The sequence below is a fragment of the Leopardus geoffroyi genome, chromosome B4 (genome assembly GCF_018350155.1).
Source record: "Leopardus geoffroyi isolate Oge1 chromosome B4, O.geoffroyi_Oge1_pat1.0, whole genome shotgun sequence".
Taxonomy (NCBI): Eukaryota; Metazoa; Chordata; class Mammalia; order Carnivora; family Felidae; genus Leopardus; species Leopardus geoffroyi.
The window spans coordinates 103,430,530-103,447,592 of record NC_059341.1 but is presented as its reverse complement, the minus strand read 5'-3'; the positions used below and the strand labels follow the sequence as shown (position 1 = coordinate 103,447,592).

Genomic DNA, 17,063 nt, shown 5'->3' with positions numbered 1-17,063 from the left:
TCATTCATTTAGTTTGTGAGTAAATACAGATTCTGTTTTTGCGCATTTTAAAATCGTTTACCTAATTGTCCAAAGACAGTATACTGGATATCAGAGTGCTGCTATTCAGTAGCACATTTATAGTTTAAATTGATGGCTCCAAGTTTTAGATTTTTGAATTAGAAGGATAAATCTAAAAATATGTGCCTTTACGACCCTCAGTAAACATTCTGCCTTGAAAAAGTTTCTTCTCATTAAAACTTAGAGGGAATTATCCTCATATTTACCAAATTTGTTGTATGCCTGGGTACTAGGATTCATATAGGGAACATAGACCTGGAATCATATAACTTTAAAACTTGAGAGTTATTAGTTTACTGGCTTTCATTTTTTTTAAGCTCTAAAACCTTTCCTCAAACAAAATGTAGAGAAGCCTAAGCTGAATTGAATCAGATCAACTGTATATGCTCCAGAGTTCCTTTTCTGTATGCCTTCCTTCTGTCGCTTCCCCAGATTCCCACCCCACAAGAGACATCCTTGTTAAAGATTGTACAAGATGGTAGGAGTACATTCAGAACTTGTACCTCAATCTTCTGCTTCATTTGACACAGGCTGCAGTTTGAAGCCCTGAACCTCATATTGCCCACACATGTATTTTGTTCAGCCCTCAATTTGGGGGAAGGGGAGATAGGTTAAGATTCACAGCTAAAGAATTCTGATTTTTGGCTTCTCTTGAAAAACTGAAAAATCTGGCAAGAGATGATGCATGTTATCATGATAATAATGAGGAATTGAGTAGTGGGTGCTGCCGTCAGGTGGGGCATATTCCATCTAAAGTGGTTTTCAGAACTTACCCTTCTTTCCAAATTAAATGCTTGTGTGAATTTTCTTTGTATTTTTAAGTGTTTTTATCACTTTAGAATATTTTTAAGTATTTAAAACTCATATTTTATTTTTTTTTCTTGTTTCCTTAAGGATCTAGATGACATAGAAGATGAAAATGAACAACTAAAGCAAGAAAATAAAACTCTTTTGAAAGTTGTTGGTCAGCTAACAAGGTAGAAGATTCAAGTCCCAGTGTGGAAAAAATATTTTAGAACTACTGATTGAATGTTATGGTTAATGCTAGGATAATATTCCTATGCTGCAATACATTAAGTATGTATATTTATTTCTAGAAAACAGTGGATGTTTATTTTCAAGATACTTCTTTTTCATTATTTCATAAGAGTATCAACCTTCAATTTCACAATTCAGTAACATCTTTCAGTTATTAAAATGGCAGGTTATGCCTCTTTTGGTTTTGTGTGGTATTCAAATAATATATGGTTTAAAGTCACAACCATTTGAAAAAATTTTATCTATGGTAGTGTGTTTTCTCCCTGAAGGAATATACATGGTCTTTGTTTACATGAATTCACATACTTTTGGGGAGTTACCTGCAAATGCCTTATTACTGATGTGTGCAAACTTTTATGTGTTGTTGATTCACTCATAAACTCTTTTCTACTGTCATTTTTTCTTTCAACTTATTTTCAGCAATTTAGAGAGTGTCACACCGTTTTGTGTAATGGTCATCTTTAAAAAGGAAAGCTGTTAGGAAAAGTCACTTAATACCATGACTAGTTGGCTAAAGAAAAAATGTTAGAGAATACTTGAATTGTGCTGCAGTACATTAAAATACACAGTTTTGTATCTGAATGTTGAAAACAAATTTAAATCACTTCTGAAAAACATACAATTTTACGATTTCATTATAAAATTTCTTGGGTAGGTCCTACGTTTTTTATTATTTCAAGGTTTATAAGTGAACATGGGATATTAAAAAGTTGTTTATTCATCAGTCCTGGAGAGTGTGTACAATTTCAATGTATAAAAAATAATCCATATTTTTAATTATCATTTGCATTAAATAAAAACCAAAATATTTATCCACAAAAACATTTATACTTATATTTACAAAACAGTACATAAACAAAAATAGTACCAAAATACTTTCCTTATTTCTAACTCGGAGAATAACACTGTGATACAGTGGTCTCATGTGAAAGAATTATTCCCCTACCTCAAATTTAAGGGATTTTCTTCCCAACATTGGATTTTTAAAAACAATTTTTAAAAATTTTGAAGAATTATACAAATTTTCTATTAAATATTATTAATGTTTAGAGTTGTTTTATATTATATTTTCATGCTGAGTAAGGAAACGCCCTCTTTTAAAATATGTTAACGTTAAGAAATGTCTGTCTGTCTGATAGTTGAATTGTAAACCGTATACAGATAATCCTTTTGTCCAGTTAAACATAGTAAAACCCATTTTGGGTACCCTGCTGACTCTTTTTCTTCACTTGCCAATTTCCTTCATTATTGACTATTAGAAAAATAGGGAAGTGAAACAGTTGGACAAAATGTAGAGTAAATTTTGAATTTTAAAACTCCTTGTGGTTACTTAGATTGGCTTCTCACTTGAGAAGTTTCAACCTTGGCTAATCATCAGGATCACTTGGGTTGCTTACAAAGAATTCCCTGGCTGTAATTTCTAGCTAGATTTAGGTTGAGAGCCTGGACAGAATTTTTAAAGCTCACCATCTGATGATTCTGATCATAACCTAGGTTTGGAAATAGCTGCTGTCTATATCCTCCTATATCTTCCACTGATACCCTAGAATTAACGTATGTTAGCTACTAGCATTTTGTTTCCTTTTAGTTTATTTAATAATTTATCTGGCCCCTGGGGAAGTTTTCATATGTCTATATATATTTACCAAAAAGGTCAATGTTAGATTACCAAGCTTGATATAGTTGCAGAATTACTACATAAGGACATCATTTTGGAGAACATTACCCAGCCTGGGAACAGCCACCTGCTGCCCATGTGTCAGAGTGGTACGCCAGGCTCAGTCACTGCCTTGGCTGTGAGGCACGCTCCTCTCCCTTCAGTTACCCTTCCGTATGTGGCGGAAATACTGGTATTACCTAGTTTTGCATCGAAGTTTTGGATGCTGTGAAAATGCTGTCAGTATCACCGTAAAATATATTAGTGTGCTGGTTTTTCAGTAAATTATTTTAAATTTCTATTTAGTCCATATGTAAGTAAAGGAATATTTCATTTTCCTTTTTGAACTTATACCAGTTATTGATGTTTTTAAAGAGTGAGGTATTTTAAAAATTTTCCTTCAGTTTATTAGGAAAAATTTCAACAATGATATTTTACATAATGGTACCTAGTACAGGAGCCTAACAGCTTAGGCGAAGCAATTCACATGCAGTCCTTCCCCCTGTTCTTAAAATGTTTATTTATATCACACATAGATTTTTACACTGAATAGTGAAAAAATAAGTAGGATCTGCTATAATTTCCTTTTAAAATTTATAAAAAGCATTGAGATTAAAAAAAAGCATTGAGATTTTAAAAAGGTTAACTTTAAATACATGTGCACTACTTTAGAAAACTTGGCTGTTGACAATAAAGTGCTAGTATTTGTGAAATTATTAGTTCCATTCAGAAATTATATTTCTTCTATTTCCTGGGAATTTATGGCATAATAAAGCATATTCAAAGTTTTAATGTGTTTATGATCTTATTTTCAAAACAGTAAGTTTATTAACTAAAATAAACATGACTTATCTCCCTGATTTCTGACATGTATTAAGGCTTACAAAGTAATCTCCATTTCATTCTTCTAGAATTGTCATTAATTTTATTGCACTACAGTTGCCTTTAGAGGGGAAGAGGGTGGCATTTTGTGTATTTCTAAGGGAATTTACTAAATCTAGAGATTAGCACTGTTACACCGGCTCAAACAGTTTAAAACATAGAAAATTAGGTATCGGGGCAGATACATGAATCAATGTATTCTTTTTATTTTAAAGTAACTTTTTAATTGTGGTTATTAAAACAATGTATTCTTACGGTGAAAAACCTACCTCAATTATAAGTCACTTATAGTTTCACAGTTAATCTGGATTTTTATAATTAGAAATTAAAATGTAACATTTGAGTCCATTAATACTTTGTTGAAAACAATACAAGTCAGTATAATAGACATGCCCATATGTTCAACATTGTAATACGAAACAGGAAAGACTTTGGGTTTGATCATTGATCTGGTGTTCTAGACAATAGTCATATGTACACATGGACTATCTTTTTTATAGTTTTATAATATTGAGTCAGTGCTTAGTTAAGTTCCATGCAGTATCGGCCCTTAATAACTGTTCATGGTTTTGTTAATAGCCTGTTACAAGATTCAGGCATATATTTTCATTTTGTAGTAAAAGAAACCAACACACCAGCTTTTCATTGGGAGCAGTAGTAAGTGAGAAGGAACTAGCATTCAGGAATCAGAACTTTAAAATAACATGTCAAAGTCAGTGCTAAACATTCTTCTATTGTATCTGAACCATTCCTAATATGTAACAGTAAGCTTGACTTCCTTTGCTTTGGAACTGTGCTCACTCTCTTAAGGAAAGGGCATCCCATCAACCAGCATTGTAATTTGTGTTACTTGTCTGAGAACTAGTGCCACTTTTGTTGTTCTACTAAACTGAAAGCATAATACCAATAGACAACAAACTTCTTGCTCATCAGGTGCCTTCCCGCCTTTTGTTAAATTTCTCGCTGATGTATAGAAGTTAGTTTCATTCTCAGTATTAAGATTTGAAAAACTACCCAAGAAAACCTGAGCCCATATTGTTTTTGTTTGTTTGTTTGTTTGTTTTTTTGTTTTTTATTTTACTTAGCTGGACAGTTACAGCATGTTAAAATCATATCCCCATTCTAAAAATAATTACGTGTGAGTATGTGAGAGGACTATGGATGAGGAGTATAAATACATTAAATTTTCATATCTGTTCTTCTGGCAAGTATTTAGTAGTCTACTAGGTATATCATTATAGTTATTATAGAGGTTTTTTAAAAAGGGACATGGACCAGCCTTTCCATTTAGCAGTGTACAACCTATGTAGTATGTGTCAATAGCACAGAATACAATCTTAATTAGCATTAGTTGGTCTAATCTAAATAGTTAATTCAAAAGTGTATTTTTGGTATTAATTATCTAGCCATTGTCTTTTAGGTCTAGTAATAGGTACCATTTAATTTGCTGCAGCATTTACTGAATGGTGGATTGGAAGACCTGATGTATATTGGGAAGTATCTTACCATATTTCATTTAGGTAATTGTGCTTTATGAAAAGAACACTGTTAAGGAATTTATAGCAGTAATAAAGTAGAAACAGTTCAGTGCATTTCAGATTCACCAACCTGTTAATGGTATGCTCTCTATACATTATTGATTAGGTTGTTTTAAGACATTTACATCTAACAAGTTCACATACAGGCACATACTGCTTCGGTAATAATAGAATGTTAGTGATGATCCCTCGATGGACACCGATTATGTGCCTGTTTTGTCTTGAATCTCTCTCTGGATGCCTAATAAATGTATATTACCTTTTTTGGTGAATTTTTTTTTTTTGACATCTGCCTATTTTATTCAGGGTTTTTATTATGTTTTTCTTCTAAGTTTAAGTATCAGATGGCTGTTATTATCAGCATAAACCATAAGAAAACTAAAATTTATTGTTTCATTGAAAAATCAGTTAATTCAGGTAATTAAACATTTGAGGAAAACACCTAGATAATTTATTGACTACGTTAATACTGTGTAGGGAGCTTTCATAATTCCCATTGCATAGGTTTTGTTATGGAGTAGTCAACGATATAGATTCATTCTTAATAAATACTCAATGAAAAAATAAATTTTCATTTATTTTTCAACACTAATTATGTTTTTATTCCTGAACTATCAGTAAAACTCTGACCATCAGTTTTATTTTTGAAGTTAAGGGATAATGCAAATATTCTAATTAACTTGTGTACCTCTTACCGAAAGAGTATGCAGTACTTTTAAATCTTTAGTATATATTATTGTAGAAAGAATAATGTTTTAAAAAACAAAAATGCAGTGTTGATAAGATCTGTATACATTAATGGTGGGACTTCTTGAATAAGTGAGGAAGTGTACAAATGTTCAATCTGATTGAAAATTTTTAATTGTGTTTTAAAACTACACGAATAATTCCTTAATTCAAAATTGGAGCTGTTCCCAACTAAATCTGATGGTGTTCAAAGAATTTCAGGCCCTTCATAGTTTGAAAAAGATAAGTAGGGGTCTGGGAATGTAAAAATCTGGTCTTTGTTTTTTGAGTAAATGGTTTACATAACCTTTTGCTAATGTGTCATTCTTCATACACCTGCACAAGCTAATCAGTCTTCTTTACTTCTAGAACTCTAAATTAATCTTGTCAGTAATGTCATACATGTCTAACAAGTGAACAAGCATCCTTCAGTCAGACTGTTTAGATAATGTCTCAAGTCCTTATATAAGAACCTACTCCATTAGCAAGCCTATTGAAAAAATTTGCAAGACCTTTTAGTCTTAATTGTATCTGGAAGCCCTTATCTTAGACTTCATCAAATCCCTATTTTTTTTCTTCTGGATTCACTCTGTGCATGCACACAATTCTGTCAGTAGCTGTATACTACCAATATACTAATCTCATGTGTCTGGTTTTTCTTTTCACCTCTACAATAGGTTAGGTACCTTTTCTTCCTGGCCAACTTCTTGGAAATAATTTATATGATGTTGGACCTTCATGTTAAAGAGATAGGACTGGTTATAATATCCTTTACAATCCATTTTATTTTGATGTCTAACCAGATAACGTTGAAAAGGAAGCTAGAAGGCAAAACTTCCCTTTTAATACTGGACAAAATGCAAAATGCACAGTTTTATTCTTCACTTTCAAAAAACTTGTGTGGCTGAATAAAGATGCATTTAATAAAGGAAGAAACTACCTACTTGATATCATAGATGAGAAATATGAAAAAATTAATATGAACCAGTTAGTAAAAGTAGATTGGACTTCGACTTTACACATGTGAAAGAAAAGCAAAATAAGAATTTTGTGTTATTCACATTAAAATGTGCAGAATTATTCAGTATAAGTTATAGTCTTAACACATATACAAGCAGTTGCTTTTCTGTTTAGACATATCATGGGACATGAAATCCACAGCCTTTATGTTACAGGTTTATATCTAGAGAAATATTTGCGTTCCTTTAAAATGTGAACTATTTACTGTGGTTAAACAAAGGTACATGATGTCATCTGTGGACATCTTAGCTTTATGGAAACAAATTATTAAGAAAAATTAATAGGCATCTGATTTATCATTCTTGTAGTACAGGAGTATAACCAAAGCTATCAGAGCCATAGGAAATTCCATTTTCTTTTAAGAACCAGAAAATCACTTTTGGTAAAAATGCATTTGTTTGATATGTAGTGTTAAAGAAAGTTGGAAAATTACTAGTTTTCTGTAGAAAATTGAGACTCATGTGTGGATGATTTGGAACAATGAACAACATCAATAATTTAAAGTAAAATTATGCCAGTAACTGTCACATTAACCTCACTCTTTAAAGTGAATCAGTGAAAATTGTAATGGGATGAGTGAATGGACATTTTGGAAATGCTAAATGATTGTCATAGGGGGCCTAAAAGTGCCTTTTGTTTCTTGCAGCTCCTTTAAGATCAGTGTACGGCTTAAGGCTTAAGAGGTTCTGCTAAGCATAGTGACTCACTTAGTTAACAATTTGAGCACAACTGTAACCCTAATGTAGTATAACACAAGAACATTAAATAATTAGTAATTCAGTAGCTGTGTTTGCCAGGCATTGTGTTAAGTGCTGTGATACTTTTTTATTCACTTCTTTAAAACTTGTGCAAGCTACAGATTGGGAAGAGTAATTTGCTCAAAGCCACCAAGCAGTGCTTTGTACTTATGCTGTGATATATTCACTTTTATGATGTAATCATTGTCCTATTAAATATTAATAATTCTCAAAGTGTGGTCCCCATACTAGTAGTATTGGCTTCACTTAGAAACCTATTAGAAAGAGAAACTCCCAACACCTGAATGAGGTGAGGCTTGGCAATCTATGTTTTAACAGGCCCTTCAGGTAATTCTGATGCAGGTCAAAGCTTGTAGATTTGCATTGCACATTTCTATTTTTAAATAAAGATCTGGGGGTTTCTTTTTGGACAGTGTATAAATAATATAACATGAACTTGAAAAAAAAAAAAAGGAATCTTTTCATTGTTGCTTATATTGCAAAAGACTGTATCAGGAAAAGCCACAGCATGGATACTGGCAGCTTGACATCACTACATTAGTTTAGTGTTATCTCTGGAACTCAAATGGATTCTTAAGTCCAAGAGACTGTGGAATGAAATCTTTGTTTTACTGTGTTAAGCTCGATCTCTGTTATTGTCTAAAGGTTTTGGTAACAATAATGCATTTTTTTTCAAATTTTAAAACTTTATTGGAATAAATAAATGTATGTTTCATCACTTATAGTTTTGCTTTTGTTGGTTTTGTCTTTTTTTTTTTTTTTCCTCCATGTGTGGACCCTATCGAGTGGCGTATGGGGAGGTTGAATCTTCAGAGTTTACTCTCTGTGACCTCAGAAAATCAGTAGCATTTCTAGCTAATTGATCAGTGAGGAGAAATCAAGTGTTGCATCCCAACGAGTAAAGAAAAAATTTAAAGTCTATTATGTATTAATTTCAAATCATTTTTTTCTTACATGATGAGATAGTTTATTATTTTTTAATTATTTTCTTCTGCTTTTTAAATACTTTAGAGCAATTTTAGGTTACAGAATTACTATGAAGGTAGTATGGAGAGTACTCAAATATCCCACAGCCAATTTCCCTTGTTACTAATGTTTTACATTAGTATAGTGCATTTGTCACAGTTAATGAACCGATATTGATACATTATTATTAAAATCCATACTTGATTCAGATTTCCTTAGTTTTCTCTCATATCTTTTCTTTGTTCCAGGATCCAATCGATGATACCCCACTACATTTAGGAGTTATGTCTCTTTATACTCCTCTCAGTTGTGACACTTTCTTAGACTTTTTGTATTTTTGATGACCTTAATAGTTTTGAGGATCACTAGTCAGGTATTTTTCATTTCTTACTATGGACATTTTCAGATGTACAAAAAAGTTGAGAAAATACTCATATCTTACAAATCTTATTTTATCCCCCATTTTTTTCTTTTTTTGCTGGGGTATTTTAAAGTTAAATTTCAGGGGCGCCTGGGTGGCTCAATTGGTTGAGTGTCTTACTTTTGATTTTGGCTCAGGTCATGATCTCAGGGTCTTGGGATCAAGCCCCACGTTGGGCTCTGCACTTAGCATGGTGCCTGCTTGGGATTCTCTCTCTCCCTTTGCTGCTCTTCCCCTCTGCTTCAACAATAAGTAAAATGAAAAAAAATTAAATTTCAGTGATCCTATCATTTCACCTATAAATATTTGAGTATCTCTATTAGATAAGGACTTAAAAAACAACCACACTTAAAAAACAACCCACCTAACAATTTCAATGCTATTTGAAAACACGCATAAGTAAGCAGGAGCTAGGGGAGGTTGGGAAGACGTTGGTACAGGTTTGACTACTACGAAGGAAAACGGGAAGGATGGCTGAGCAGGAAGTCTTAATCCACAGTGCAGTTCAAAAAGAGTTTTAGCAAGGTGTAAAAGTCCTCAAACCAAAGGTGCCTGTTCGTGTTCATAAGAGTAGACCCACATCTTACAGGAGTGGGCTTGACTATATATTCCTGCTCTGCTCCTTTTTTGGCGAGAAGCAGCTGTAGGAAACAGGCCTCTGTTAAACACCACGGTGGATTCAGATCTTAGCAGCTGGGACAGTCAGTTAAGTACCCACCCCATATTAAGTGACTAGCAAGGCCCCTTTGCCTGGCTGCCACCATGGGTAGTACTTTGTGTTCACATTTACCTACATAGCTCAGAAATGCCTTTTTACTGTTAGTTCATTCAGATAAAGATTCAGTTGAGAGTCATCCACTGTATTTGATTAGTATGTCTCTTAAGTCTTTTTTAGCCTATAAATTAGACACACCTCCAATTTTTATGCCGTTTTTCAAATTGAAGAAATTAGATTATTTGCTCTATAGAATTTCCCACATTCTAGATTTGACTAATTGCATCTTTATGATGCTGTTTAACTTGTCCTGTATCCCCTCTTTTTCCTGTAAATTGTTAATTAGATGCAGAGGCTTTATTAGATTCAATTTATATTCTTTTGGACAATAATTCATAGGTGGTGTGTACTTTCTATTGAATCACATGAGATACAATGTGTCTTTTCTCACTTTTAATGATGTTAAGATTAACATTCAGATACTATTATTATGTAAAAAAAAGTTTTTTTAATGTTTATTTTTGAGAGACAGAGACCGAGTATGAGGTGGGGAGGGGCAGAGAGAGAGGGAGACACAGAATCTGAAGCAGGCTCCAGGCTCTGAGCTGTCAGCACAGAGCCTGACACATAGCTCAAACTCACGTACTGCAAGATCAGGAGCTGAGCCGAAGTCAGATGCTGAACCAACTGAGCCACCCAAGTGCCCCTATCATATAGTTTTCTAATTCTATCATTCTATTTACATTAGTAGGAATTCTTAAAAGAGAAACGTTTCATTTATCAATTACTTGATTGCCCTAAAAGATGGGTAAGATCACATTGATTTTTCCCTTCATTTATTTTAATAATGAGCCACAGCTCAAACAATCTCCAAAGGTAAGTCATATGTTTGTTTATATATTTAATGTGTTTTAGTCCACTGCAGTCATTATTTTTGTATCCAGATTATATCATGTGTAGCTGGTAGGAGTTTTCCAGGTTGGCTCTTGTGTCCTTTTGGTCCTTCCTTGTTTTGCAGCATAAAGTGTTCAGTCTCATCTTGTACATTCCCTTTCAGGACCCAGAATCAAGAGCTACCTTTCTTTGTAGAAAACTAAAGCTTTGATAGTCATTGAAATCATCAGATGAGGTTGTGCCTGGGTGGCTCAGTCTGTTGGGCATCTGCCTTCAGCTCAGGTCATGATCTGACGGTTCTTGAATTCGACCCCTATGTCAGGCTTTGTGCTGACAGCCCAGAGCCTGGAGCCTGCTTCGGATTCTGTGTTTCTCTCCCCCCTCCTCTGCTCATGCTCTCTGTTTCTTTCTCAAAATAAATAAACATTAAAAAGATTATCAAATGATACAAAAACCAGAAGGCATTTATAGAGCTCTTCTTAACTGTAAAAGCTATATATGGACATTGAGACATATTCCAACTTCTACTTTTACTGGAAAATTTGAAGGAGGTGACAGAACTATACTTGTTCCTTTGCCATTTTCACTTATTTTTCTCATTTTCTATTCAAATATATCTTATATTCAAATGTATCTTGATTTTTTTTTTTTGGAAATTTAAATCTATTCATGCTTGTTGACAATCTCAGGAGATTGATTATAGAAGTCAAGATTTTTTTTTGAGTAAAGTGTTCATATTAGAATTCAGCCACCAACTGTGTAGAAACGTGTAGATAGATATTCATTAAGTTGGGCTTGAAAAGAGAGCTGATATAATAAGCTAAAATTCATAATAAAAAAAAGGTGCGCAAATTGTGGTTTCTGCACCCCACAACATTAAAATTTGACTCAAGCTCATAGTATGGATTTTAGTAGAGATTATACATTTCCATTTCTAGTCATTCTGAATGAGGATCTATGCAGAGGTACTGGCCATTGTCAAGTCTTCACAGCAGGTTGTGAGGCAGTCCTGAGAGGAGGAGTAAGAATGTTGGATGATGGAATGCAAACTGGTACAGCCACTGGAAAATAGTATGGATGTTCTCAAAAAATTAAACATAGAACTACCCCGCAATCCAGTAATTCCACTTGTGAGTATTTACCCAAAGAACACGAAAACACTAATTTGAAAAGATCTATGCACCCCTATGTTTATTGCAGCATTATTTACAACAGCCAAAATATGGAAGCAGCCCAAGTGTCCATTGATGGATGAATGAATGAAGAAGGTGTGTGTGTGTGTGTGTGTGTGTGTGTGTGTGTGTGTGTGTATGGAAAACACAAGGGAATATTACTCAGCCATAAGAAACTATGAAATCTTGCCATTTTCAGTGACATGGATGGAGATAGGATAATTGAAATAAGAGAAAGACATGCCATATGATTTCAGTCATGGGATTTAAGAAACAAAATGAATGAAGGGGAAAAAAGACAAACCAAGAAACAGACTCTTTTAACTATAGAGAACAAACTGATGGTTACCAGAGGGGGGATGGGTGATATATGTGAAGGGGATTAAGAGTACATTTAATGTTGTTGGGCATTGAGTAACATATAGAATTGTTGAATCACTATTTTATATACTTGAAACTAATATAACACTGTATGTTAACTATACTAGATTTTTTAAAAGGCATCAGGTTGAGTGTTAAGTTACATGTTGCTTAATATAAGCTCCTTTATTTTTTTAAATGAAAAAAAAAAAGTGTTGGATGATGGCTAGAAGCAGTTGTGAAGTTGCCCCATGACTGACTGAGCCACCAGGAGTCCTTACTAGTGCTTAGAATAAAGCCCAGCTGCTGTCAGCCATCACCTGGGGGACCATGTAATAATACTGGCAAATGATTTTCTCCATTCCTGCCCATGCCTTCATCCAGAAAGAAGGATCCATTCCTTTATTCCAGATTATGGAAACCAACTATAACCTAAATTCTTGTATTTTGTATCTTGCATTGGTTCACAAATACTTAATGCATACTATTTTGTGCTAGTCTTTGTACTAGGTAAAAGGACATTGCAGTGAAAAAAATCGTAGCCTACACCATTCTATTCTTTATTGCCCAATAAAAAAGTTGACACAGGGTTGAACAGTGCTGCTTTTAGAATGTCCTTTGGACTTTTACAAAAGTTGAGAATTGAAATTCACTTATCTTTTGAGCCTCAGTACATGTCATGGGGCTATCTAGTTTATGTTATCAAAATCATGCTTATAAATCTAATGTTTGGGAAAGATTTATTCCCTTAATCTTGAAAAAATTGAGAGTGTGGATATAGAGCATAAATTCATATTTTCATTAATTTGTTAGATGAATTTTAGTTTTGCCCCTAAATCATGTCTTCAGTGGCCGGTGATAGTAAGTCTTCAGTGGGAGTCAGGGCCCCACGTTTTCTAGTATCTTCTGGCCATCTGAAGCATTTGTAATTATTCATAGTTTATATGTTAAATCTTATATTGAATTTCAAATATCTGTGTTTTTATAGCTCATAAAATTCCCAAAGTCACCCATGGTTAGATAAAACTTTCTTCCTCGGTTTTACTTTTTTTCTGAGCTTTGTGATTGAGTACGGTGTACTTTATAGGCTGTTGTTGTCTAGTTACTTGAGAAACACTCCCCCTGTGGTGAAATCATCCATTCACCACCTCCCCCCCCCCCTTTTTTTTAATTGGTCAGGACACTTTATGCATTTCCTGTGATTTCGTGCCTAAAGATTTATTTCATTTGGAAAGGATATATGTGGGGGGATTAGATCCAATTTTGAGGATTTACCCCTGGTTGACTTACAGAGTAGCATTAGTCTTTTATAACTGAGATTTTAAAAAAAAACTCTTAAAAATAACATATTGGTAAGAGCTGTTCCTCTTTCCCAGGCTACTTGAGGAGGTTCTCTTACTTGGTCTCAAGTGGGTTTATAACATCTTCCTCACTAACTTTTTGTTTTTTAAAGATTTTAAGTAATCTGTATATCCAGCATGGGGCTCAAATTTACAACCCCAAGATTAAGAGGCACATGTTCCACCAACCGAGCCAGCCAGGCGCCCCCTTGCTGAACTTTTAAAAAACTGATTGTCTCTGTGCAGATAAGAAAGTAAGACTGAGAGGAGCATGTTATTTACCCTGATGTCGTGTCACGTGGCAGTAGAAGTGGAATCATACTTTGCTAGTGCCTGAAAACAGGTGTTTGACTACTGCTAAGATTAGTCTGTGACACAGGTCTGTTTAGGGGGAAGGGTAGAGATTACAAAATACTAATTTCTAAATTAGAAAGTTATAAAACTTACTTTTTGATAGCAGAAATTAACTTTTTCATTTTATCCTTGCCTCTTTAGAATATGATTTCAAGTCAGTGTTGCGTTGTTCAGTGAAGCATTGTTTCTTTAAGTGTGATAGTTCCTCTACTCCTACATCAGAGTCACCTGGAGTCTACAGGAATACTCAGATGAATCAGATGTCTCTGTCCTCAAAAAGCTTACATATGGTTAAAGAATAGAATCTATACAAGCAAAAGAGGAGTGAGAGATTAAATTCTTCAAGGACTAGGATAGACTTCTTTAGGACCTAGCATTTGAAGCAAACTTTGAAGGAGTTGAGGGAGGGTTAGTATTTGTCATAGGAATATTTAGCAATAGTTATTCATCATCTGCTGGATCATGGTACTACAGCCGAGGGCTGCATCTAATGTTCTTTGTATACACACTAATTTGGAAGTCACAGCTTCCAAATTAGACCCACCTGACCACTAGTTTTCAAGTTCAGACCTACTTGAATTCAGATCCTGGTTGTACCACTATTAGCTGTGTGACCTTGAATGAGTTGCTTTATAATTTCACCATCTGCAACAAGGATAAAATAGTGCCTAACTTAGTTGGGTCATTGTGAAGAATAAATGAGATGATGCATGTAAAATGTGTGTGATACAACACCTGTTCATAGCTATGATGGGAAAAGAATTAAAATGAAGGTAACTCTTACAGTGTGATTTATACCAGTGAAGAAACATTGTAACAGTTAATCTTTCCTGAATTTGGAGAAAAAAAAAAAAGGCTATCAGGAAGTTCTGGATAAGCAATAAAAACTACCATCTGGTTTTAGATTTCTGCTTTTCTAGGGTGGCTGTCTGTCCTTAGAAGTCCAGATGAGGCAAGTCAGAATTCTGTCCTAAACTAGAATGCAGGATGTGCTGATTCAAATGTAATGTAATCTATATCCCCTGCTAAATGTAACTATTGAAGGAACATTCAACAGTCTTGGGTAAAGAAAAATATCTTTTAGAAATAAAGAGCTTCTTGAGTTAGTTTATTTGAGAGACTCTAAGTATTTCTCAGTTAGGTCTCTCTTCTCTCCAAATCCCCAGCCTCAGCTTGGGCCTGTTTTCCTACTAAGAATTGTCTCTGCATGGACTCCTGAACAAACATATTCCAGGGCAGTGTCATTAACCAAGCTGATACGGGAACTAAACAAACAGGGTGAATCAGCTTGAATTCATGAAGGTTGGCAACAAGTCAATTTCTTTCTCTACCTCTCCACTTGTTTTTTCAGTGTACCTGATTACTAGTGACCGGTGTGTCCTGATAAGAGAGAACAGGAAGCATATCAAAGCAAGAGGTTGTTTATCTACTGACCTGCTCCTGGAGAACAAGAAGCACTTTTTCTTGATTTGGATATGTGTGCTATAAGGCAGCAAAACAGAGGATGGCAATTCTAGGTGTTAGCACTAGGGATGAGTTTTTAATCACGGCAGAATGCCACAGAGGTATTTAAAACATTTTTCCTTTTGAATTGCACAAGTTGGAAAGTAATGTTTGTCCTCTGGCCTAAAAAAAGAGTCTTAACTGGAATGTGGATATTTTATTGTCCAATTATATGTATATTAACTTGAAATTGTACACAGTCTAATTCCTTTCGTGTTTTTTAGATATTGGGTTTTATACTTGTCTATTCTTAGATCTTACATATCTGATTAATATCTCTCTAGTAAGACAATACCTTGCTCAGCTTAAACATAGGTAATTTACTTGTCATGTGACATTTGTAGAGTATAAGAAAGTTTAACCTATTTTAATAAAGTTCAGAAGTAGGAACTTTTCTCTCCCATGAGTGAGATTAATGAGAAAAATTAAGGCGGGCAATTACGCTTTTTTCAACTAAAAATATTTGGGACTTCAGTTTAAATTGGTGGGGGTTACCAAAGGTAATATGGTTTTAAGGAGGTGGTTTTGGATTTTCTTAACATCTTAAAAGTGGCCAATTAAGCCACCACACAGAGAAAGATTGAAAGGAATTTCAAAAATATATATTCCCCATTGAAAAAAAGTAAAAAGCCATCCCTAAAATAGTGAAGTGCTGCTATATCTAGAAATAAAACTAGGACGTCCCTTTTCTCTTCTAGATTTGCACCCTTTCCGAGGGCTACTCTGGACTCCACTGGTAGGGGAAGCTTTTCCAGGACTGTCCTCTGACGGTACAGAAATAATTGGCATTTGTTGTCTGTGTGCATTTTCCTTTTGAAAAAGCCCATAGGAGGTTTTCAAATACTTGTTTGAATAAGTAAATAAAAGAAACAACGAAGGAGTGAATGAGAGACCTTGGTTGCTACTTTAGCCTAACCCTGAGTCTTACTTATTACACGTTTTGTGACTGTTAGGAAGTACTTTACCCATGGCTTTGTTTCCTTGTCTACAAAGTGGAGTTAATAACACCTACCACTTAAAGTCCTTAATAAATGTTTGAGTATCTGAATTAATCACTGGGTCCAGTTCAGATACACTGACTGAGTCCCGTTTTCTGGGGTCTGGCGATTTGCCCTTTTAACAAAATCTGTTGGTGATTCTTATGCATCCAAAGTTTGAAAACCACTCATTTAAACTGTACTATTTATTGGGTGGGGTACTATGATAGATGCCCAAGGCAGTATTAAAACGAATCAAATGGTCTCTGTCTTCAATAAATTTACATACGGTTAAAGGATAGACATAATGTAAATAAAGCACAGAGGAAGGAGAGATTAATCCTCTTAAGGGATTGGTAAAACTTCTTAAGGACCTAGCATTTGTAAGGATTAAGTAAGAATTTTAAAAAATGCCTGGATCAATGTGTGTCGCATGGTAAATGCGTAACTATTGGTATTATTATTTCCACATATGCTTTGTCTATATAGTCCATTCCTTTCTTCCTAATCTATAAGGACTGTGTCTATATTTTCAATAGATCTCCCCCATTCAATTTATAAATTACTTTGGATGACTATACTGCCTTTTCTGAATGATTTTCATGATTTTTTACTGTTTTTTGACAGGTGTTTTTCTTTCTCTTACTAAAACCACCTTGTGTACTTTCTCATTTCCATTTTA

At 34.2% G+C, this 17,063-nt stretch overlaps 1 protein-coding gene across 3 annotated transcripts in view; it reads left to right on the top strand.

The window, feature by feature from the left end:
* PAWR (pro-apoptotic WT1 regulator) overlaps nt 1-16,294 on the top strand; it is a 139,751-nt gene extending 123,457 nt beyond the window's left edge. The window contains exons 6-8 of one of the 3 annotated variants that reach the window (XR_006709467.1): nt 955-1,037; nt 15,253-15,466; nt 16,103-16,294. Coding sequence is in view for 2 of the 3 variants with exons in the window: in XM_045466299.1 (XP_045322255.1) it covers nt 955-1,037; nt 15,253-15,268 (99 nt within the window). In the remaining variant the exon portion in view is untranslated. Of the gene's footprint in view, nt 1-954; nt 8,404-15,252 lie in introns of those variants that run through there. The other 2 variants (XM_045466299.1, XM_045466300.1) reach the window with 2 other exon arrangements.
* Nucleotides 16,295-17,063: the final 769 nt, after the last annotated feature.